The 23,879-nt window shown below is 37.7% G+C and overlaps 3 protein-coding genes across 9 annotated transcripts in view; 1 reads left to right on the forward strand and 2 right to left on the reverse strand.

The window, feature by feature from the left end:
- dok6 (docking protein 6) overlaps positions 1-8,620 on the forward strand; it is an 86,760-nt gene extending 78,140 nt beyond the window's left edge. The window contains exons 8-9 of the mRNA XM_038267357.1: positions 5,672-5,704; positions 7,836-8,620. Coding sequence (XP_038123285.1) covers positions 5,672-5,704; positions 7,836-7,993 — 191 coding nt within the window. The 3' untranslated portion in view covers positions 7,994-8,620. The remainder of the gene's footprint in view (positions 1-5,671; positions 5,705-7,835) is intronic.
- Positions 8,621-14,317: 5,697 nt separating this feature from the next.
- Positions 14,318-20,483, reverse strand: cd226 (CD226 molecule). Of its 4 annotated transcripts, none has more exons than XM_038267354.1 (6): positions 20,003-20,483; positions 18,229-18,552; positions 17,780-18,142; positions 17,368-17,470; positions 17,230-17,284; positions 14,318-14,566 (listed from the first exon to the last, which is right to left on the reverse strand). In XM_038267354.1, the coding sequence occupies exons 1-6, from the start codon at positions 20,139-20,141 to the stop codon at positions 14,546-14,548; spliced, it is 1,005 nt and encodes a 334-aa protein (XP_038123282.1). In that variant the 5' UTR covers positions 20,142-20,483; the 3' UTR covers positions 14,318-14,545. The 4 variants fall into 4 exon arrangements, with proteins under 4 accessions (XP_038123282.1, XP_038123283.1, XP_038123281.1 ...); XM_038267355.1 differs by having other exon boundaries at positions 14,318-14,886; XM_038267353.1 differs by having other exon boundaries at positions 14,318-15,560.
- A 101-nt stretch (positions 20,484-20,584) lies between these two features.
- rttn (rotatin) overlaps positions 20,585-23,879 on the reverse strand; it is a 51,297-nt gene continuing 48,002 nt past the window's right edge. For 3 of the 4 annotated variants that reach the window (XM_038267349.1, XM_038267350.1, XM_038267351.1), the window contains exons 47-49: positions 22,408-22,511; positions 22,223-22,292; positions 20,674-20,753 (exon numbers count right to left, since the gene is read on the reverse strand). In XM_038267349.1, the coding sequence (XP_038123277.1) occupies positions 20,674-20,753; positions 22,223-22,292; positions 22,408-22,511 (254 nt within the window). Of the gene's footprint in view, positions 20,754-22,222; positions 22,293-22,407; positions 22,512-23,879 lie in introns of all 4 variants that reach the window. The other variant, XM_038267348.1, reaches the window with a different exon arrangement.

Consider the following 23,879-nt stretch of genomic DNA (forward strand, 5'->3'; position numbering starts at 1 on the left):
AATTCCAACAGCCTGCAGGCTCAATGACATGTTGGAGCCTTTCACCCAGAGTGGGAGTTGCTTTCACTGCCCAGGTGAATTTCTGGTGAAATGTCAGGCCAGAAAAAAGAAACAAACCTGGCAAATTTTTCACAGATTTCGCGTTCAGTTCGAATGCACCATAAGAACATAGCGACCAGATGTCCCGATTTCCAGTGTTAGTCCCTATTGTTGATAATTCCCCTATTGAAGCAGTCTGCAATTTCAGTGTTTGGTGTTGACTGTTTCGAGGGTAGCACGTTGCACAACAGCAGTAGCTGTCATGGTAACAGAAAAAGAATAGAGCACTGTAGTCATCCCCAGTGGGTAGCTGCCCTGTGATATACTGTGAGTGGGTCTATTCCTATTTGTTTCACTGGGTTGATCCTCTCTGTTATCAAGGCAGCAATGGTTAGATTTGATGGTCAACCCATGGTATAACTTTTAAAGTCATTGTGATTTGAGAACACTGAGTTGAGTGTTTGCCTCCGGACACATGTTGGTTCCTCATACTGTATAAAAGCAAGAGCAAGAGGGAAACCAAACGAGGCAGGACTGTGTGAATGGAGAATGATGCGGAGGAGAGATAAGCACCTGATTAAGTGTGGATTTCTATTGCTGTATCAGCATGTACTGTAGCTCAAAATTAACAAAACATCCCTTTGCTGAATGTAGTCATTTTGGCATTTCATCAGCTGAGGGAAAAAGTCAATAATTAAAAAAAATAGAATTTTTGTCACATTGATGTGGTTAACTATGGAAGCAGAGAGCGGTTGTGTCCCGCTTTTGAGAAAACAAGTTAATTTTCTCATTTTCTAAAGATAACGAAAGACGTTTTCATGTGATAACGAGATGATTGTTGTGTGTTATTACTGATTACATCCTTCAATACCACAACAGAGAGAGCGGATTTAGAAGTCATGGCAGCCTATGTGTAATTCTATAATTAATCCTGTGTTTAACTTTTAGGTAACAAGACGACATTGTTGGTTTGATGATTTGCTTCCACTTCTGATTCATAAGCAATTAGACCTATGCAGGTGTTTTCTGAACAGCCCTGGTGTTTCGCCTGTAACAGGTATAAGATGCATTAACCCCAAAAATGATTCCAGATTAAAGATTTTCATTAAAAAACAGTCTGTTATTTTTACTGTATTCAATGCCCTCCAATCATCCACCATGACCTGACAATGAGTGAGAAGAAAAAGGAAACAAAAAAATTATTATTTGCAAACATGCTGTACCACAACTGCACAACTACAGGCAGCGCAGGCATGGATGGACTGGGAATCCAAGGCTGTTGGCCAGCCTCATTTATTACTCATACAGGTTAATCATCTCATTATCTCAAGAAACCAACAACGGTTTTCTCGTGATAATGAAGCAAATATCTTGTTGTCTTCAGAAAATAATTCAAGGTTTAACCGTGATGCTGAAGATTCTCTGTCAGAGTGGACTAAAAACAAGGCCAAAACCAGGCTTTGTTTTTGGTCCACTCTATAAAGCCTCAAACTCAAGGCTATTTCTGACATTTTGAAATGAAAAGGCTTCCTGGATGGGAGGCGAAATTTCTTCAAACTTGGAAACTAAAACCAGTTGATTTGCTTTTTTAACTTTTTTTTTTAACAAAAAAGTAGCTAGAGATACATAATAAATATATTAACCTTTTTTAAGATGTGATATTTAATTGTCTTGTATGCACTTGTCGACCTTTACAAGGGATGTAGTATGTATAAACATAGAAAATATATTTATTTTCTACTAAATCAGACTAGAACTAGACTAAAACTTTTTTAGTGTTCATCCACTAAAACTGTTGCATATAAAACAATTTAATTATGACCAAAACAAATTTCCATTTTTGTCCAAAAGACTAAGTCTATTAAAAACTTTAAAAGCTGCCAAAAACAAACAGATGTACAGTCCATGCTCATATTCTAATTCCCTGTTCATATTTATCTCATGGCTGTGTGGCACAACAGTGGAGTTAAAGATAATTAATCTTTCCACGGATAATTTTGGTGTCTTAAATCAAAGGAAACGTGCAAATACACGATCCACCTTAGCTTATATTTCGTAAACAAAGGTGTGATTTAGGTGCTTCATCACTGTGGCGGCCTTCCTTGCTCCAAAACCAACATTTTTCTGAACGCCATTGGTGGCAACAGGTGGTGTTTCTTATACGCACTTCTGACTTGGAAAAATGTATTTTGTTTGTTTCTAGCAAAAAAACAAAAACAAGCCAGAATATAACTTAAAATACCTTACAGTTTAAATAAAAACAAACTTTAACTTAATCTGCTTTTACAGCTTAAAAAAATGATCAAAGTGGTCAAAAATATCTTTTTACCTAAGTAATCAACCCAATTCCAAATATAGAAATGATAGATTTTGATTTCAAACTAACTTAAATATATTCTGTGTAAAAACTGAAACTAAACAGATATCTAAAAGGAACCTGTTAATTGACCAAATTTTTGCATAAATAGCACAATATCCACCATCTAGTTGTACTGCCATTGGTGTGATGTGTTTCTCAGGTTTCTTTTCCACTACTGCAGGCTGTGTTTGCTCCTTGGTTGTCTCGGCACACACATGTTGAGTATCCAATCAGCACAGTCAATTTGCTGAGTCATGCTCGGGTTGCTTTCAAATACCCCGTGGGTCTGGGGGAATAATTAAGGACCGCAGCTCCTTTTCACCCTGTTGGTGTTGATTCACCTGCTTGTTTATCTGTTTGCACAAGTTATCGGGGGAAGTAGGCACTAAAGAAGCAGAACTGATTCATTTTAATATGCTTTTACATCCAACTTTTATGTAGCCAGAAGTGTCCTAGAAATACCTCCCAGAACTTTTGTTTACTACGATTATAAAGCAGAAGAGAGCGTATTAGAAAGATGTCAGATAAATGTTTTATTCCCCCCGAAACTATGCTGTGCATTTTCCATGAATACAATATATCTGCTTTCTGCTGTCTCCAACCCCTTCTTTCTCTATGCTTTTCCCTCTTTTGCATTTCAGTGAAAAACTACTGTTTTCCCCGGGTTTGCTGATGCAAAGAAATAAGTGCACTTTAAAGTTCGGGGAGATGGAGAAGTAAGGTGCCGCGGCTGTCAGAAATGGTTCAATTACCAGCTGGTATACTTGAAGGAAAAAGGCACAATAATCCATACAGTTTTTTTCTTTTTTTGTTTACCCATTTACAAGTTTTCTCTTCATTCTCTTGTTCTCTCTCTAGTATTATTGCACTGCAAAGTTTACTACCGGAGCATTAGCAATTCTAATGAAAGGAGTCCTGTACTCTGTTTGATCCGCCTGGGAGTAATATTAAAAGGATTTTTACCGGGAAGTGGAAAGAATCAAAAGACAGGATGATGGAAGAACAGGGTGATGACACTTCCTCACCTTCAAGAAGACAGTATGAAAAATGTGTAGAGGCAGATGCAAAAATGTGAGCTCCTTCAGACTTCCATTTCATGGTGCCGAACTCCAGTTTTGATTAAAAGGACCCCGAGTCAGGTTGCATATGTTTTCTGACTTTTAACTGCATGTTGTATATCCCTTTTCAACATTTTCACAACCACATCCTTTGCTGTTTTTTATTGGAATTTTATGTGACAGGTCAACACAAAGCAGTAAATAAAACTGTGAGAAATCAGAAATGAGATCCATACTCTGACACTCTTAGAGTGTAAAGCAGGGTAAAGTTTAAATAAAGGTTTATATAGCAATATATGTTAGAGCAAAGTCAAACCCATCACCTGATTAAAATGCTGCAAAACCTCCAAAATATGATTACCCACCTAAAGTGGCATGTCGGACACCTGAAGCAAGAACAGAGACATTGCTGCAGAAAGCAACAGAGACCCTGATATGTGTTAGAAAACATGTACTAGCTACAGCAAACATGTCAACCTTTTGGCCTGCTAACGATATAATGTTTGCAGTAAAACATTCCCTCTGTGGCAGCATCATGCAGTGGGGATACTTTTTTGGCAACAGAGTTGGGAAAACCTAAGATGGGGAGCCAAACCCAGAGAAGGCTCTCCTGACTCCTGACCAGAAAAGACTAGAGAATGACTTAAAATAGAACCATAAGACCTCCAGTTTACCATGTTGGAGACACAGAAGGTGTTCTAGTCAGTTTGCTGGTGAAGATTCTCAGTCATCGAATGTCAGTCATTCCAAAAAAAGTTTAAAAAAACAATCCACTGGACTTTGTTTCCAAGTTTGAAGACGTTTCGTTTCCCATCAGGAAGCAAAACATCTTCAAACTTGTAAACAAAGTCCAGTTTCTCACTTACCTGCTCGATTAAAAAAAAATGTGCTTAATTTAAGAAGCAATTGTCTCAACTGACAAGAATTTCCAAAAAAGTAAAAAAAAAAAAATACACCGGACTTTGTTTCCAAGTTTAAAGACGTTTCGCTGTCCCACATTGGGACACCGGACAAAAAATTGAAATCTAAGTCATTTGCTTCTTAGAAAAAGTGCATTTTTCTTGAATTGATCAGGAAGGTGAGCAACTTTGTATATGGAAAAGGATAATTTACATTTAAAATTAGAAAAAAAAACATGACCTGCATTTCAAGTCCTTGTTTGAAGGGTAAAACTACTCATTCTATTGGTAGATTATCTGATTTACATACTCAAATTAAGGGTAAATACAAACTTTAAGACATTTTCATCTATTTTTAGATTGTTTTTACAGTATTAATGTGTCCATAACCCTTAAGCCTTCCTCTTCATAGTCGACACAATGGTGGCAGCATCATACTGTGGGATGGAATGTTTTTCTTCAGAATGAACAATCCTTGTCTTACATTTCATCATGGTGCAGTTTTCTTTGTTGATCTATCAGATAAAATCCCAATAAAAGAAGGAACTGTAGCTTCTGTCTTCCATAATCTGGAGCTTGTGGTACATCCAGTCTCCCTGCTGTTGTTGGACCGCCATCTGGGCAGCTACAGTTGGAAGGAGGAAGGTGTGGACAGGTGTGTGTCAACATGTATGCATGAATGGCTGCTTATGTATCCAGGTCTGCTGTTTCTTCCCTTTAATGTGTGTGTGTGTGTTCTGGCTGCCTGTCCTGTCGCTCTGGCCCAGCAGCTGCCACCCCAGGCCAGATAGGATGACATGACCTTCCTTGGTAATGAAAAGGCACTGACAAATCACTGTCTGCTTCTCGTAGTGTGAGCACAGGAGGAGGGATGCTGACGCCAACATCCTCCCTCTGTCCTTCCTTCTCTGGTTCTCTGTGGTTTTGTTATTTTCTCACAAGTTTTTGTCTACAGGTTTGTCTCTCGTCCAAAAGCAGGGCTCTCATCGGGGGTCTGTCCCTAGACAGCAGTGTTTATGACTGAGAGGAGGATGATGGGCTCTGCTTCACCCTCTCCTCCCTCTCTGGGCTCCCTGCCTTGTGCTTTTTTTCCAGCCTTAATTGGCCTTGGTTGAGGAGAGGGATTGTCTTGGCAAAGATGTGAAAAGGATATGCCTGGTTGAACACCAGTCGTTTCAGCAATCTATTAAATATAACTTGCAGGGAAGAGGGGAGCATTCTTCCACCTCACCTCCCATCCCTGTTTTTTTTTTTTTCTTTCTTTCTGTCCTTTCACAGAGCTGCATTTCTAACTTGGTTTTTCTCCTTTATTTCAGGGAGGAGTGAAGAGGAAAGACTAACAGACAGAGGTGTGTATGCATGACTCACCTGCCGCCGAGCATCCCATTTCGCTCTGATCCTCACACCCACACCAGCCCCTCTGTGCCTCCTCCCACTATCCATTCCCTCCACTCACACAGGAAAATGCTTTTTCTGTGTTTTTCATTCTCACTTTCTCTTTCTCCTTCTGTGCATATCACCCCTTTCCCCACATGCCGCTTCCTTTTTTTATTTTTAACTAGAGCTCTCCCTGTAGCTCCGATACACACCCTGTCACTTGACACTGATTGCCAGCCTGACTGGGTCATGTTAATACCCATATATAATACATTTTGTTGTAACGAACTGCATTGAACCTGCCTATAATTTAATTCAACTGTAAATGCATTTTGTTAGTGAAATATTCAGAGGTGCTTTATAAAGATTTGATACCAAACACACAGCGAAACTCTGAACCCCACCAAGACATGGCAACCCACAAACTAAAATCACAGCAAAGGAGAGCATTTATCTGATAAGCAGCCAAGAGGTAAATCTGGAGGAGCTGCAGTGACCTATTGCTCAGGTACCAGAGTCTGTTAAAAGGATAACCTGTAATTCTGCACTCCAAATCTAGCTCTAGTTGCTAAGAGTTAGCCACAATTGAAAGCAAGACCTACAAGACCAGCGGAACTGACCAAATTGGAAGTTTTTAGCCTATATGCTGGAGAGAGAAAAAATATGATCACAATTAAAGAATAATTAAATTAGTAAAAAAGTATTGATCAAAGAGAACAAAACCATAAAAAGAAAGTCAAAATAAGTCCTATTTAAAATGTGATATAAGTCATAACGTAACATACATGTGGGATAAGATCCTGTGGTCAGATGAGACTAAAACTATCAAATAAACATACAAAGAACATTATAAGGTAAAGTGTTGGCAGCAGCATGATGTGCTGATCAGAGGTGATGGAGGTACAGTTGGAGATGAACAAGACGGAACACAAAGAAAACCTGTAAAAGGTGGTTTACTTTATAGCACCACAAAAACCCTCAACATGAAGCCAGAGCTGCCATAGAACGGTTAGATCAATCAATGTCATTCAATAACCTCGTCAAAGTCCAAAATCCAGTTGAGAATCTGACAATACTTGAAAATTGATTCAATTACAATCTTACTCCAAGCGATATGCTTTCTTCTTTCTTTACAGCTGATAAGATGTACTTTTAACAACTTGCTGTAAATGCAGAGAAAGGTGGTTCTGAAAACCAAATCACAATATCTAGATCTTTATAAAAAAAAAAAAAACGTCAAATTTTTCTTCCACTTCAAAGTTTTGCACCACTTAGTGTCGGTCTGTCACTTAAAACCTGACTAAAGCACAATGAGGTTTGTGGCTCTAAGTGACGACGTAAAGCGTTAGGGTGTGAATACCTGCGAGGCAGAGTGTGTTCTGATTCGCTTCAAATCTGATCAGCACTTTCTTAAAGTTCTGGAAATGATCCTCTGGTCAATTTTGCCATCACAGCTCTGCGGGGAAAATAATAAAATGTTCATCCGTGAATCAAACTTCAATTAACCTCTGCAGGTGTATTGATTGAAAAAGTCTGCAATATTTTGAGGTGCAGCTATTTCTTTTGTCCGACTTTGTTAGCATACCATCACCTGGTCAAAGTTGATTAGAGTGTTTTGTTTGTTGTTATTGTTTTTTTTTTTTTTTTTGCACCTTCTGAAATATTGATCAGCAGCCACTTCCTCCTTGTTTTGGTGCACAATCAGCAACCTGCTGGCCACTTTATTCTCGACCCACCTCTGTGTGCACATTTCCAAACAGTACACTAATGTATTATTAATGCTCTAACGGTTAGACAAGAGCAGCCCTCTGCCCTCGAGTATCCATTACTCCCTCTCTGCATTTAGCTGATATGAACTGTGGAGCAAATTGGTCCAATTCATTTAAATTAAGGTGCAGAGGGAGACAGTAGGACAGAGAGATGTCAGCAGACAGGCTGACTGAGGGAAATAAAGCTGTGGAACTGATAAGCAAATCAAACTTGAGGTACAAACCCAACTTATTTTAGTTATTCATTTTATTTATTCTGATATTGGTCTTGTAAAAGCAACAGTGGGGATTTATTTTCAATGTAATCAACTGAGTTTTTCTTCCTCTCCAACAGGAGCTGGGCTCTCGATGACTTTAATCCCCCGAGCACAGACCTTCCCCAGTTTTCTGTCAGATGAGTCTGAGCAGGAGGAGAGGAGCCACCACCAAGAAGAGGCTCCGTCGCCCTCTAGTGGCTGTGAATCCAGTTGCAGCCTCAGACCGCTTCAATGACAGAGAGAAGCTTAAAGTGCTGTGGACATTAACCCATCACTGTAGAGGAGTCAGCAACCTGAATAGTGATACATGTAATATATCTGTAGAAACGGGAGAAGGATCCAGGCAGATTTTAAAGTGTCGCTGCAGAAGTAGCTCCCAAAAGTGCACCAAAAATCTTCTTACGTGTGATTTAAAGTGTTTTTTATGTTGCCATTGTTCGTTTAACCTCTGCATGAACTGCTACTTTTTAAACTTTTTTTTTTTAAACAAAGCACTTGGAGAGAAGTAAAGAAAAAAGTCCCTTTCAGCTGAAGATGTGCTGTAAAACAGCTTTAAAAAGCTTTTGTTCTGAAGTTGATAAAATAACATCAGGCATAATCCAGTGAGCTGCTGCCTCAGCAGCCTCTTCAAGAGAAGCTCCACCAGTTTTGACACATATTTCTCCCCCACTAACCACCTCCCCATCAGCTTTGTCGCTAGAATGTGAAATCGATCAATGCCTTACACAAAAAACAGCTTGATGTCCGTGGAGCGATGAATCAGCTAAACTTCCCTAATCGGTTCCAACCAGCAAAAAAGAAAAAAAGAAAGTCATTCAGAAATGGGTTTTGGGGCGGACAGTGGTGTCAGAGATGATTAAAAGCAGCCTCTGCTTAAAGTTGCTGGCATTACTTTTCACTACATCAAATTGACTTTAACAACATCTGAGCTGTTCTGAAGTTCCTGCTGTCAGGATCTACTGATAAGCTGTTCATCAACAGGAAGGTAAAAGCGACCTGATGGGATGATGGGTAATAAAAACCAGGAATAAAACTCACATTTGGTCTCAATGACAAGCATGGAGAATGTTTCTTCAGCAGGAAAATATGACAAAAATGGGTGTTCTGTGGAGGTTCAGGAAATATTTCAGGCTGTTTCCTAACATGTCTAAGTTAAATCATTCTGAGGTCCCTGTCAGCAAAGCACAGAGCTTTTTTTTAGTCCCAAAGGGGTAAAGATCTGCTGTGGTTTGTTGTGGTTAAAAAGGGAGCTGAGACAAAAATAAATAACAAGTAAAGCTCTCGATTTACTGGTCTATGTTCTGTCCATCACCATGCAAACAGGTGATGATGGAAGGAAAGAAGATGCTGGATATTAGCTGTCAAAATTTGGCTTCCTCTAAATGTTGGCTTTACCCAACCTTGGAGATAAGGCGGGGAACTCCGTCATCCAGGGTAGTCTGCCCAGAATGAGCCGGGATGTCTGAGGTTCCCTACTGGATCTTCTGCGCACCGACTTGTTCTTGGCTAAAGCTGAAAATGGATGGATGGGAGAAGTAAATACATTTGATTTGGAAAAATCCAGGTTTTCCACGACTTTTTCATCATTTCAACTTCCGAAGAAATAATCTTAAGAGTTTAATGTTATTTTGAACTGATCTGTTTTGTGCAGATTTGACTCATCACAATTTAGAGTGCAGTGACATGTTCACCATCCCTCTAATTTCAATATTAAATATAAAATTAGTTTTGCATGGGAGTAAAGTAAAAAGAAAGACATTAATGTTTTCAAAATGTTTTGCAACAAAGAAACATTATGGGATTTTTATTTTGGCCTACATGAAAAAATGTACTGCAGAAAATTCCTGTTGAACATCCCCCTGAATGTCTCTTAAGATAAAAATATGGCAGTCATGATGTAGAGATGCTTCACTGTTCTAGTCAATCACAATGCTAGTAAAAGTCACATAGGTTTGTGCTTCTGACTTCAGAAAATATTAGATGTATCCAACTAATTGTTTGATTTTGTGCTTAAATTAATGAGAGAACCCAACGAATAATTTAAACTCAAAAAGACCAGGGTTCTAAACTGGGTTTGGTTTAGACCCAAAAAGCACAAAAAAAAAATCCAAGGCCAGATGGAAGATAAGCAGTGGAGTAGCATCTCTATACAAATGGGAAGCCCTTTTTGTTTGTGATGTTTTAGGGTTTGTTGAACAAACAGATAATGTAATAAAGCCAAAAATAGGAAAAAGTTTCCCTCTATAAGGAGCACGGTGTTATAAATAAAAAAGCTAGAAATTCAGGAAAACATTTTGTTGGAGAATAGAAGGGAAATTAAACAAAATAAGTATGAAAGCTGTAGAAATGTCTTTACTTACTGTACACAACTAACTCCTCCAATTCAAAATGCTCTGGCAGAAAAATCCTTGTGCCATTCATGATTGGCCCAACCCTCTGCAGTGTCCTTGTCCTGACCTCTTTGCTTACGTTTTCTTTTTCTCTCGCCGTCATTACTGTCAAAGCCTCAAAAATGATGGTTAAAATCAAAATACAGAAAACATCTTTGATCCAAGAATGAAGTGACAGAAAGGCAGGACAGAGACAGAAAGCCGCAATTATGAATCCGTCTGTTCCTGCAGCTCCAACAGGGCTGTGGTACAAACAACACTTGTTAGTCTTTTGGCGTCTCAGTGCTGTAGATCGGATCATTTATTAGAACTCGCACCAAATGCATGTGAAACACAATCGGTCAGCAGGACTTATGTGCCCACTGTTTCTGCTATCAGGGAAATTATTGGTTAACAAGGCAGGGCTGCATATTGTTAAGATGCGTTTTCTTCCCCCATTGTTTATAGAAAAGAGCTTGTAATGGTCCTGAAATCAGAGGTCGAAGCAAAGTGCCTTAAATTGGAACTCTTCATGTGTTGTAAAGGTTAACGTCTGGTCTGTTATATGCCCCCTTTTTTTTTTTTTTTTTTTCTCCACACTTGGAGAATTTAAACACAGGCTTCACGGTGGAACAGTGGGCAGCCCTGCAGCAAGAAGGTTCTGGGTTCTATTCCTGGCCCGGGGTCTTTCTGCATGGAGTTTGCATGTTCTCCCCGTGCATGTGCGGGTTCTCTCTTGGTACTCAGACTTCCTCCTATAATCAAAAAACATAACTTTTAGGTTAATTGGCTTCTCTAAACTGTCCTTAGGTGTGAGTGTTTGTGCATGGTTGTGTGTCTCTGTGTTGTCCTGCGACAGACTAGCGACCTGTTCAGGGTGTACCTCGCCTCTCGGCCATAGACTGCTGGAGATAGCCACTGCAACCCTGACAAGGACTAAGCGAGAGAAAATGTATGGTTGGATGGAGTTAAGCACTGAGGATTTAGTGTTAATTTCATAGCAATGCTCATTGCAGCTGAGTCTTTACCAATTGCAGCGATCTAAACATAGTAACAGCACTTGAGCAGCAGCAGGGTTTCTCTTTGCTGGAAGATACTGGAGGGGCTGAAAGGCTTGCTTAAAGAAAGGCATAATGAGTCTGAGTTTTTCTGGTCTGTAAACTCGACTAATTTAACAGTCTGATTTAGTTTAATGGCCTCTGCAGAGAACAGTCTAGATTAAGAGAGCCCACCAAATACTCTGAAAGCCTTAACTAGTTTTGGGAACTTGTGCGTAGCATTTCTAATTTTTCCCATACAAATAGGATATTTCAGCAGGAGTGCCCTGATAGTTGGCAATAGGAGTCGGAAAGTCAGGGCAAAAGGACTATTACAGACATTAGCATTTAAAATGCCTGCAAGTCACATCAGCAGTAGGAAAATGTTCTTATTTAGACTGTTTTTTAGAAGTTATTTATTATTTATTTGACATTTAGTCAGTCATATATGTACCATCTTTTAGTCTTTGTGAAACAAGATGTTCCGTGCTGTTAATGCACACAAAATACCATGCAGAGCTGTGCTGTTTTATGGCCAAAGTGACCATATACAGTATGAAAAAAGAAGAGCTTCCATCCAGAGTTTCACATAAATGAGAAACACCTTTGATTTATCCAAATCAAAGTTTGGAGTCAAGTAAATAGGTTGCTGCATTTAACTTCCACAGCTCACGATTAAGTGGGCCCCATGTGGACGGACCAACTTAGATTTATGAAAAAAATAAAATAAAAATCTTACCAGAAAAAAACAAAAAACAGATTGGTACTCAGTGTAACTCCTGGGTTGGTATTAAAAAAACAAATAGATAACCCTCAAAGCCATTGTCTTAAAGATTGAGAACTTTATATCTTTAGACAGTCTAAATGTATAAACCAACTGAAACAATGGCAGCCACCTTGTTGCTGATGTTTATTGGTCTAGTTTCAGCACAAGCTGATGCTCTGTCTCCAGTTATTATAAAGCACAGTGGTTTTGTCTCTTTTATGGTTCACAAACAGATTAGTATTCTTCCCTAGTTTTAGCTAAAATGTATTGCCTAAAATGTTGGTAAACTGTTTCTGAGAGTGGCATCATGTTTTCTGTGTCCGTAGCGAAATGGGATAGCAAGAAGGAACATTAGAAGCGTAGCTAAAATACAGTAATGAGAATATTGTGTCTCCTTATTCTGTTGCATGAATCAAATGTATCTTTAAAAAAAAAAACATGACTCCACATGAAGAGAAAGACCCTAGTGCCTTTAAATGCTGACTACAGATGGCAACATCCAACCAAAGCAGGGTTTTGGTTCCAAGTTTGCAATTTTAACCTTAGTTTGTTCTATATAAACAGAAAATTACTTTAGTAGTTGTTGAATACTCTGGAAATATGCTACCTGAATAGGATTACATTTACTGCTCTCTGCCCTCTATCAGCAGAACCTTCCAGGAGGTTAGACGGGGGGCTGGGATGAGATTCTCCTGATAAGCTATAGGAAGAAAATTTGCATCACAAAAAAACGTGAAAAAAGATGTCATGTAACTGATTTTATTTATACCATCAAGCCAACTGTATCACCTTAAAAAAGATGATGGCCAGCACTTATTTAGTTTCCACACCTTAGCTGTCATTCTCACAATAAGAAACAAACTACCTAAAAGGCCTTTGTTAAGCCAGCTGACCAGTAGTGTGCAGCAAAGGATGGGGAAGAGCTGCACTAAACTCCAAACAGCAGGACTCTGCTCACAAACTATTTATCTGATGTTACATTAAAAAGAATGTTTTTTTTTTCAAACCATAGAAACCACTTTAAAAAAGCTTTTCTGTATCCTTCTTATGGCTACATGACGTACATAAGTGGAAAATATTTCCCCTGCTTTGTTCAGTAAAGTGGTTAAAAATAAAATGATTTTCATTGACAATCAATTTAGGCTGCCAAGCAGCCTTTTCTAAGTTGCCTTTCTTTTGTTGCTGATGTTTTATTTCTACAAATTTCCTCCTCAGTTACCTGGAGAATTACAAGCACATTTTATCTTTTCCCTGCTTTTACAACTATTGATTTTATTTATTCTCTGAAAAGCATTTCACCTCATAGAGACGTGTTGAAAGCCACAGCTCTGAGGTAGTTGTCATGTTTTAGCTGCAGTGTGGTAAAATGTATGTGACATAGTCCTCTGCTTGGGGCCACTCTCACTGAATGAACTGGATTAATGCTCCAGCTGATTGTGCTCATCTGCCAGTTTGTTTAATGTATGCACTTGTTTGTAGAGATGTCCCTATGTTTTGTCTTTTCTGAGTTTATCTGTCAATAGCACTTTGATTACACTGGTGTAGGACTGCAATTTTGACAACTGTACATATGTAATGTTTTTGAAGAACATAAGAGGAATAAATTGAATGTTGATATCATAAGCATATTGTTTAAGGCTTTTGTATTTGAATATAGGAAGAAAAAAATAAACCCACTTAGTCCAATGCTTGGAATACTTTTATGAAAAGGAAGTAAGGTAGTAAACCAGTGTTGTTTTTAGTTAGGATTAGGAAGATGGGCACACAAGCCCTCATTCCTCCTAAATAAAACTTTGTTAGGGGCACAAAACTTATCTTAAACTTTATGTTTTAGTTCAAAATCTTTTGCATTTACTTTGAGAAAATAAAAAAAATGGTCAAATCTACCATTTCTTATTTCTATTTGTACATTTATGGACAAAGTAAGGATTCACTTCATAATTTGGAGCATTAATTAAAATTTTATTTTCCATATGAACTATATTTAGAGAAAAGTATACATGTAGATCCTGTTCAAAAAGTATCGAAGTAACAGTTTGGAGCCTTATGACGGTAATGTAAAGAGTGTAACTGTATATTATGTTATTTTTGCAGTTTCTGTTTATTTTTCATTTCTCTTTGGATTGATTTTTTTTCTCACACTCTACCAAAAACTGGCCTATTTTTTAAATAAATGAATTTTAAATTGAGATATTAAAAAATAATAATCTGCACAAATATAAAAAGGAAAAATATACAATTTTCTATCCAATGCTAAGAAGTTTTGTTAACCTGATGGTTTAAGGTTTCTTCTGAATGCCGCCTGTTTTTTTTGTTTTGTTTTTTTTAACCATGAGGGATTTTTTTTTCACACACTCCCACACCGCAACAGAGAGACACAGACATGGTTTTATATTTGTCATAGGGAGTCTTTATCAGTCATAAATATCAGTTTCAATACAGCTTGCAGGACAGAGATTCTCAAGTATCCTCACAATCAAATGTACTTTTACAGTTTCTTTACAAAGGTTGCAAAGAGAAAAAAACAAAAAAACACAACCCATGAACCCCAAACTGTAATGTCCCTTTCTGTTCCACATTTGTCTTGTATCCTAGCGGAATAGCCCTCTTATCCATTACTGCCTCTGCCTCCATCTCTATGGAGATAAATGAATCAAATTACACAAACAGCACAGAGTTTAATTTCACAGTAGCTGCCATAAAACCGCAAATATTGATTTACAAAAGCAAACTCATGAAGGGAAAAAAAAGGAACAAATACAAAAGGGGAAAAACATTCGACAGTTCATCTTTATGTTTTGAAAAAGCAAAGGAGGTAAAAAAAAAAAAAAACTGTGTATATTCATCAAAAAGAAGTCAGAGAGAGTAAAAGATATAAACTGCAGCCCAGGATTTGTTAATTAGAGTTCAGCTTTCAGTCTGAGGGCATGCTGTAACTAGAAGAGAGTCAGAAAGCCTGTTGGGGAGAAAAGCAGAAGTCTCAAGTGACGGTACATTGCTGAGCGACTGCTTTTCTTCTCCGTTAGATGATTAGACACTATTGTCAAGCTTTGAATGGAAACCAGGAGGGATGAAAGTGAAAAGAGGGCAATTACACAGGCTTTTGTCAATCGCTTTACTTGAAGGGGGTTAGGGAAGAGAAAAGAATGATTAGACAGGCTTTTGTCTTTCTCCTCTGCGTGATGGTTACTGTCAAATATTGTTTTGTGGAAAAAGCAAACATCCCCTCAACAATAATTACATAGTACATTTAATTAGGGGGAAGCAAGGCTGGTCCCAAACAGCCCCCGTCAGCTTTCTGACTCTGAGATGAGCACCGGCTTGTTAACTCATTTCAAACCGCCGTGTGAATATTAAACAGTGCCGGTGTGGATCCCTGCATCTGATTAAAAACTCAAATGGATAATTACAGTCTGCGCTTGCTGACATTTATTTATCCTCGCTCTGATGTACAGTGAATGGAGTGTGAATAGCTAAGAGCGCACTGACAGATGTAGGGAAAGCAACATGAGTTACAGCAAGCCTCTCCTTTTTTTGTCCCGAGGTTGATGTGTGGTTTGGAGCGAGCGAGCGGCCGGCAGGTTGGCATAGATGGGGAAGCTTTTAGTCTGTCTGGACTTCTTCACAATCCTGGGACACAGAGGGATGTTCTCATAGATGTTTGGCTGTGAGGAGGTAGTTGATGTTAGTAGAGTTTAAGATGTTAGACAGAACATGCTTGTTTTTTTGTTGTTGTTATTTTTTATACCAGCAGTGCAGTTAATGGGTAAAAAGAAGAATACTATGCAAATGTATACATGTTCCTCAATTTAGTGTCAGACTTAAAGATTTGTACTAAAACTGATAACATCTGAAGAAAGCGGCCTGCATCGATATTTAGCCGGTTTGATAAAGACTTGTAGAACCATCTTTTGTTGCTATAAGGGCATTTTTATTAATTTTTTAGGGGAGGGGTGTTATCTATTCATCTTTGAAACATTGCTGAAGCTCAGTCACATTAGAGATAGCAATTGTGGAGTCTCAACCCAAATTCACAGATTTTGGTCCAGATCATCCCAATTTAACGTTTATTTTCTGATCTAAACTATTCAGTTGTAGCGCTGGCTGTTTGTTAAAGGTATAGTGGAGGATTTTCGCAAATTTTTTGAAAAGACCCGCCCCCTTTCAAAAAAACAAAAACACTTGCATAATTCTCTACCCGCTCCCGAGAGGGAACACCTATTAAACGCATGTGAGAGCCCAAAAAAAGAAGATTTGCAATTTTTCCACTATATCAGACTCACCACCAGTAAGTGAGAAGTGAAAAATGTAGACGAGCACATAGGACGGCCTTACATAAACATATCACTAGAATGATTGACAATTAGGAGGACCACTTATGTTGATGATCCACCCTGAAGACAACATCCTCCACTATACCTTTAAGATTCTGAAGGGTCTTCAAATCATTTCCAGACTCTGATAGATGTTTTCCACCCCATATTTTCCTGTATTGAACTCCATCCATCTCCTAACAAGCTCTGATCAGCTTTCCTGATTGTGAGGAAGAACATATCAAAGCAAAAAATAATCTAAAAATGAGTAAAAATATCTTAAGAAAAGTGTATTTACTTTTAATTTAAGTAGGGGAATAAGATGATCTGTTAATGGAATGAGTATTTTTACCTTTAATTAGACATTATTTATTCTAAATAAGAGACTGCAGTTGTTGTTTTTTTATTTTAAATGTAAATTGTCTTATTTCATTAGCAAAGTGTCTTACTTACCTGCTGAAATCAAGACAAAATACACTTATGTTAAGAAAAACTGACTTACTTAGATTTTAATTTTTGCAGCATCCATTCAGCATGATGGTAAACACCTATCTATTGTCTCCTTTTTGTTACTTGGGGACTTTCTAAGGCAGTCCGTTTTACTTTATTTGAGCATTTTGTACAGGAACAGAGAATTATGATCTCTTTACTGAAGGCAAAAGAACTTTACATTGAATAAAATATATTTATCTGCACCAGCGGGGTAAGTACAGGCATTCAAGGGGCTGAAAACAAATGCACACAACACTATTATTCCCGTGTGGTTAAATTAACCAAACTTTTTTTTTTTTTAAACACTCTAACAAAGGCTCACTTCAGACTGCACCACTGAGGATGGTGTTAAGATTGGGTGTGCAGCTGAAACGTTAGTTGTAAAGTCGAACAGCTTTGTAGTTCAGCGCATTTCTAATGAGAAGGTTGGGGAGAGCTTTGAAAGAGTCGAGCGTAAAGAAAAGAGTTGATAGGATGAATAAACTCATGCCTACCTGTCTCTGACTGGGGTGCAGCTTGACTCGGTACTCCTTCCTTCGGTTTTTTTTCCTGGGATGATTAGCAGATAAACTGTTAAATTTATAACCCTGAAAGACCAAGTATAAAAACAAGATTTCCTTTATGAGCTATACCTGCGCCTCAACCCAAGTATGAGAAAGGAGATGATTAGAACAAGCCCAGCAGCTCCAGCTCCAAGGTAAATATACATCATGTATACGGAGAGGCTGAATCCAGCTGCGATGAGATGAAAAATATGGATTTAATATGAAATATATGGAAAAGATATTCTACATGGGTTTTCCATATCTAAAGACCACAAAATATTTTTTAAGACAGATTTATCTAAACCAGACCAACAGCAAATGTATGTTCCACCACGTTTGAGCTCCTCTAAGCACTTCACTACTTGGAGCAGGTGTTTGTGGTTTTCACAGTTCTGACTGTATCTGTTTCACTGTATAGGTTGCAGCACACTTTGCACCAGAAAAGATTCATTCGCTTTGTGGACATCAGAGATCATATCCTGTGTGTTGCTTTGTGTACCTGGAGGAGCTACTGTGAGCTGCACAATGGTGTTCTGGATCCCCCTGTCGGTTTTATAGGAGCAGCGATAGAAACCGTCGTCTTCTGATGTAACATTAGTCAGAATCACATTAATATCCAGGCTTTCTGTGCAGTCCATCATTCCGGTGATTTCTACACCCTGATCAACCATCTTACACTCCCCGACAGTTAACCAACGCTTGCCGAACATCAGCTTCTCCAAATAAGCCATGTAGACTGTACTGTTTTGTGGTTTATTGCAGCTGATGGTCAAGTTGCTGCTGTGCTCAGCTACGAGCTGTGAGTCTACTTGGAAGGTTTCTAGGGTCGGGGCCTCAGTGACGTTATCTTCTGGTGGCTCATCTGCAAGAAGAAAACATCCTCCAAATTAAAACATCAAAATAAAATTCATATTTATTTTTACGACGAGATCTAAGCTTGGAATTTACCCAAATCCTCCACCCAAATGTCCCTGGTCCAGGATCCATGAGGGAAAGTATGGACAGAACAGTGATAGAGCCCAATATCCTGATGGGTGACATTCTTTAAGGAAATGCTCCCATCCATAGGTGTCACCTTGAGGAACTCTACCCTCTCTATGTACTGGTGATGCAAGGAGACTCCATGCTTTGGACTGTAAACAGCAAAGGGATTTTTCTGTGGCACTTTGGTCCATGACACCATGCTGAGCTGGCCATCCCAGGGACACAAGCAATCCAGCACCATTCCTTCCTCCAGCCGTACTGTTTCCCCGTTTGTCTGCTGGACAGCACCTAGAGAGTTTTACCATTACCATTTTAATCATAATACAACATGCTGCAGATGTCACTGAAAATGTTTTCTTCTTGCGTTTGTTAGATCCTGTTGACCAACATCTCTATGAAACACTTAAGTTTAGTAGGCTTTTGCTAAAAACAACAAATTAATCTAATGCAACATGTAGAGACAGACAGGGACAGCATTCCTTATTTAAGGCTTCTTCAGTTGTTGGCATTGAAACCTTTCTCCAGACGATCTCCTCCCTTATACTGACAAAATCCTTTTAAGAATTAGTTTTGAGTAATCCCAATACTTTAATTTCTAACAACAACTCAAATATGATTTACTTTTGGTATTGTAGCTTTCATTTTTTTTCTCCAGATAGTAATTTCATAAGCTGACATCTCACCGCCCGATGTTTTTCTTGGACAAAGATTGCTCGTTTCCTGCCAGGCCAACCTCCAAAAGTCTACGCTTAATTATGTGTATAGAAATTGTTGTACCTGACTGCAGCCATTCCTAAGTAAGCTCTGCACTGGTGGAAACCCCAGCCCTGCTCCATCACTCCTGGAAGTTCCAGAGAATTAAAGGGATTGTTGATATGCCTAAAGCTCACTTACTGAAAAGTTCTTTTGATACGAAGTCCTACTGATATTTATTGTCTACAAAGTTAAGCGATATAATCAAAGAAAGACTAGATTTAGACATCTGAAGCACTGCAGCTGACAGTGCTTCCAGGTCATTTTGTGGCAGGACAGCATAAAAGACGGAACAAATATGGTTTTGGTAAAGAAATTCATTGATTTGTATTTAAGTGATTCAGCTGATCAGTTTTTAAAGCAAGCTGTATAATAAAGCAGTAAAAAGTGACGCAGAATATATAGTAGAAAAAACAAACGCTCTCCATCTGTTCTAAAAATCTTTAAAGGCTTGGAAATCTATAAAAACAAAAATGTTTATCTGTAGTTCTTTTAAGGGAATTGTCTAGAGGTTTCCATTCCAACAAAATAATGCAAAAAAAGGGAGTTTGCTGAACTTCCTTAACTTGGATCGCATCAAAGCTTGTCCTTAACAGACTAATTTAAATATCTATGTACAAACATAACCTACAGGTGTGAAAGTAAAGCCTCCAGACTTGTTTTTAATCTAACATTTAAATGACTGAGATGAATGAATGAGAGCAGATTTTAAACTGAGAGATATTTAAAGTTTAGAATTAAGAATGCTTTAATTCAATCTACTGTATAAAATAAAGGATTTTTATTGTACCGTATTTAGCTTTCAAATACAAAAATGCGACATCACATATAAAGACTGAATGTTTTTAAATAAACAAAAGACAATAAGACTTTGCTTTAATGTTCAAAGTTTTTTACAAAAAAAAGAAGAAATACTAAAAAAAAAAGGATTATTTATAAAAAAAATACATCCATACAGTTATAAATATATGCCAAAAGTCGATACCTTTAAGAAAAGGGAGGAAGAGGAGCACCACGAAGTACCAGTAGTCCTTTTGTACAGCCTCCATGTTGCCCCACCGAAGGAGAATGAAAGTGGCATTGATGAGACGAGTGCAGAGGCGCCTGAGCTGCACTTCCTCCATCGCTGCTTACAGAGAGGCACTTAAGTAACAGGGGCACAATTCATGGTGTTCCACTGTTGGCTGGCTCCAAACAGAGGGCCTCTTTATCACTGGGATTGGATGGCAAACCTACGACATCATCCTTTATGTTGGGGTTTCTAATGAAGTTTGTCCTCCATGAAAATAACATGTAAAACTCCTTCTCTGATCAGTTACACATAACATAAATGTAATAAGCATGACTACATCAATAACAGGTCGCTTCAGTTTTAATCTTAATCCTAAATATTTGTGTTTCCTTAAAATGTGAGGTTCTATCATCTAATAATGTTTTTCTGCTATTGATTTAAAAGAAACAGCGGTGGTTTGGTTTGGATCAGCTGCAGAATATCAATTCAACCACAAAGGAAGAGTTTGAAGCCACATGTACCCAGTTTCTGAAAGACGAGACCATGCACAGAAAAAAAGGTCGACCTAACTTTAATAACCAAATGCCAGCTGATAAATAACAAAACATGATGAAAAACTACACAAACAAAAAAGTCTATTTCGATCAACTGTTTAGCAACTGTGAAATATGATCCAGGCACTTCTGCAGGTGGGAACCCAAAGGTTCCTGCTTCTTCTCTGCATCTATAAAACAGAATAAAAAATATTAAAAACAGACCAGAAAACTAATTACATAAAAAAAAAGTGGTTACATGACGGTCATTTCAAAACAAAAGATTTGAGATGTGCCAATATTTTTTGACATGGGAGAGCAGCTGGAAGACATGGGACAAAGGTCAAGATTTTAACCTATGAAGCTGCATTGAGGACTAAGTAAGACCTTCATTCATTGGTTGTGTGCTTTTATTCCTGCGCCACCGCCGTGTCTCCATTGTATGTTAAGTAAAGAATAACCTTAATTAGCTGTAATTTAAGTTGTGTTTTATTATAGACCTAAATAAGAAAAAAAAAACTAATAATTTTTTCATTATCTGATACCTTAGCTTGCGCTAACATGCAACATACTTACACATAACATCACTGCCCATAAACACATGGACAAAATTCTTGGTACCTCTCATTTAATGAAAGAAGAAGCTACAATAGTACAAGAAATAACTTGAATCTAACAAAAAATACTGATAAGTAAAAGTTCTATGAAAATAAAAGTCAATTTTGGCTGAAACTACAGATGGTGTGATCTTACACTGATGTTCCTTCAGCTTGAAGTTTAACCTTCATTTCTTAAAAAGTTTTTCTGGACTCTTGTTTTCATTCATATTATCTGTATCTGATTTGTCAATCTTCCTCCTGCAGATACACCCAGGGAGGTCGGCTACAATCCCATTGTTCTTACATTTCTGTATGATATTTGCAGCTGTAGTCACAGGAACATCAAGGTCTTATAGCCTTTACCTTTAATATGTGTCTATGATTTTCTTTCTAATCTGCTGAGACAACTCTTTCATTTTTCTGGTCTGAATAAAAGATTGTAGACTTCTGTGATGCTAATGAGTAGACACATCATGACTTACCATGTTACTTTGGTCACATTATTTTCATTCTTTTCTAGGGGGTACCATTATTTGTTGTCCAGACCTGTTTCTAAAGATTTTTTTTATTCTATTGAAGCATGGTTGAAAAGCAATCTCAGACTTTCATGCGTTCATTTTCATGAATTTGTATTTATTCATTATTACTTTTGTCAGATTCAAGCTATTTCTTTTAACATTGTGGGTTTTTCTTTCACTAGATTTAAGGTGTGCATGAGGAATAGTGCCTCCTACTTACAGGATGGTGACAGAATTACATGTCTAGTAGGAGGAAATGGGGGAATTTTTAATTTTTTTCTTTTGTAAAAAAAAAAAAATACAATCATATAGAAATTGGAAAGGGGGATTTAAGACAAATTTGAATTAATATTCCTGTTTAAACCACAAAAAGGCTTTCATGTTTTCATGTTGTAATTTAAAATCAGATAAGCACTTAATTTAAACTTTTCATTAGGGACTCAAATGAAAACATCCAATTTCTAAAATATGGAAGGGCTGTTCATTGAACATGTGTGTGGAAACCGAGATGCTTGGTGTTTTTAAAGTGAGAACATTGCATGCCTTGCTTGAAGATGGAGAGGGCCTCCTGGATTTTTAATCGAACGGATGGACATTTCAGGGCAGCCTTCGCCTTACAAGAGAAAAAACAAAAACACAAAGAAAATAAATATGTTACGTTCTTAGCTTGTGTTGAAAACATCAAATCAAACCTTAATCTGAGTGTGAGTGTGTGTTAGTGTTTGTACCCTCTGATTGTTGTGCAGTAAAGCCCACAGTGCAGAAGCTCCTATACAGCAGGTTTCTAACTCTTTACTGTTCAAACAAGACAATAAAACTTTCATGGCTTTATCTGGAAAACAAACGTACACAGAAAATATACATGATCAGTAATTTTCAAAAAATCTATTAACTAATATAAATGATTGTTTTAAAATTATTTCATCATCATGCGGTTTGATTAAATAGAAACTTTTACAGCAAAAAACTGTAATTAAATTAAGTTCAATACAGTTACTGAAACACCCTAACAATTTTAAATAGAGAAGAAGGATTTCAGCACACGGTCACAATAGGGGTCTCAGTTTCCTAGAACTGCTCAATAAAAACCACAGCTTGCACAGAAAACATAAATCCTTCCACAGGAAACAGAACGGTGGTCATATGACAGTTTCCACACACCTAGGCCTTCAACTACCACCTGCAGTGTACTTTGTGTGTGCGACAGAGGCACACCTACACAGTTTTTCAGTCTCAGCAGCTTCCTCTGCTTTCATTTCGTATTAGTCGAAGATTATTTCACCTTTGAAAAGCTGAAACGCCAGCAACAACCTGTCTAAGTCAAACTAACCTTGAATACAACTGAAACCAAATCAGGTGCTTTGTAAACCCAATTTTGTATTTTGTTGTTTTTTATTGCTCTCAAAATAGTCTGTCCATTGCTTTCTAGCTTATTAATTACTTTACAAATTGATGAGAACAGCCTAATGTGGCAATGATTTGTCATAAGATGAGAAAATGTGCTTTTAGTTAGGAAATATATGTTAGATTCAGAGGAAACTTATTATCAATTATAATGTTTAAAAAATATTTTATTACCGGTAAGTTGAACATTCAACAGTGCCTAAAAATCATTACACCCCCTTAAATGTTTTCAAACATTTTTAGCAAGACAATGTTTATTACCTTCAAGTATTACAGCCCAGTTCAATACTTTTTGAAACCACCTTTGTGTTCAGTTACGGTTGCATATCTTTTCACACCTGCTTTACCCCAAGAATGAAAGTCTAGAGCTTTCATTTTTGAGTTTTTATTTTTTTATTTTATTGGATTTAATTCTGGACTTTGACTGGACCGTCCTAACATCAGTCTACCTGTACATTTAAACCAAGAGCGACAACATTTGTCAGATGCCTGCTTTTTTTGCATGTTTTAGATGAGTTACTGGTCTTACGCTAATGTATCAGTGAATGGTATTTCAACCTTCTGCAGAACAAGATCACAAGTTAAGGAGCTAATTCAGCTACAGGAAGTGGTCAGGTTAGATTGGAAACAAAATGTGAGATCATTTCTTTTTAAAGCTAGAGTTGGCCACTGCTATTTAGATTTAAATTGTACTACTGGCTCGATGTTTTGGGTCACTGTCCTGCTGACAGACAAACCAATCAAACAATTCTCAGGCCTTTTCATGAAAGGCTTCCCTACAGCCCAGAGTAATGAA

Source organism: Cyprinodon tularosa, unplaced genomic scaffold, assembly GCF_016077235.1.
Source record: "Cyprinodon tularosa strain WSP-4 unplaced genomic scaffold, ASM1607723v1 ctg670, whole genome shotgun sequence".
NCBI classification, from domain to species: Eukaryota; Metazoa; Chordata; class Actinopteri; order Cyprinodontiformes; family Cyprinodontidae; genus Cyprinodon; species Cyprinodon tularosa.

Coding starts and splice junctions, on each gene's coding strand:
- cd226 (XM_038267352.1), bottom strand. CDS start 20,141: ATGGAGGAAGTGCAGCTCAGGCGCCTCTGCACTCGTCTCATCAATGCC. Junction 18,553..20,002: donor CTTCCTCCCTTTTCTTAAAG/GTATCGACTTTT, acceptor AAAACTCTCTAG/GTGCTGTCCAGCAGACAAAC. Junction 15,596..17,229: donor TGCACCCCAGTCAGAGACAG/GTAGGCATGAGT, acceptor ACCTCCTCACAG/CCAAACATCTATGAGAACAT.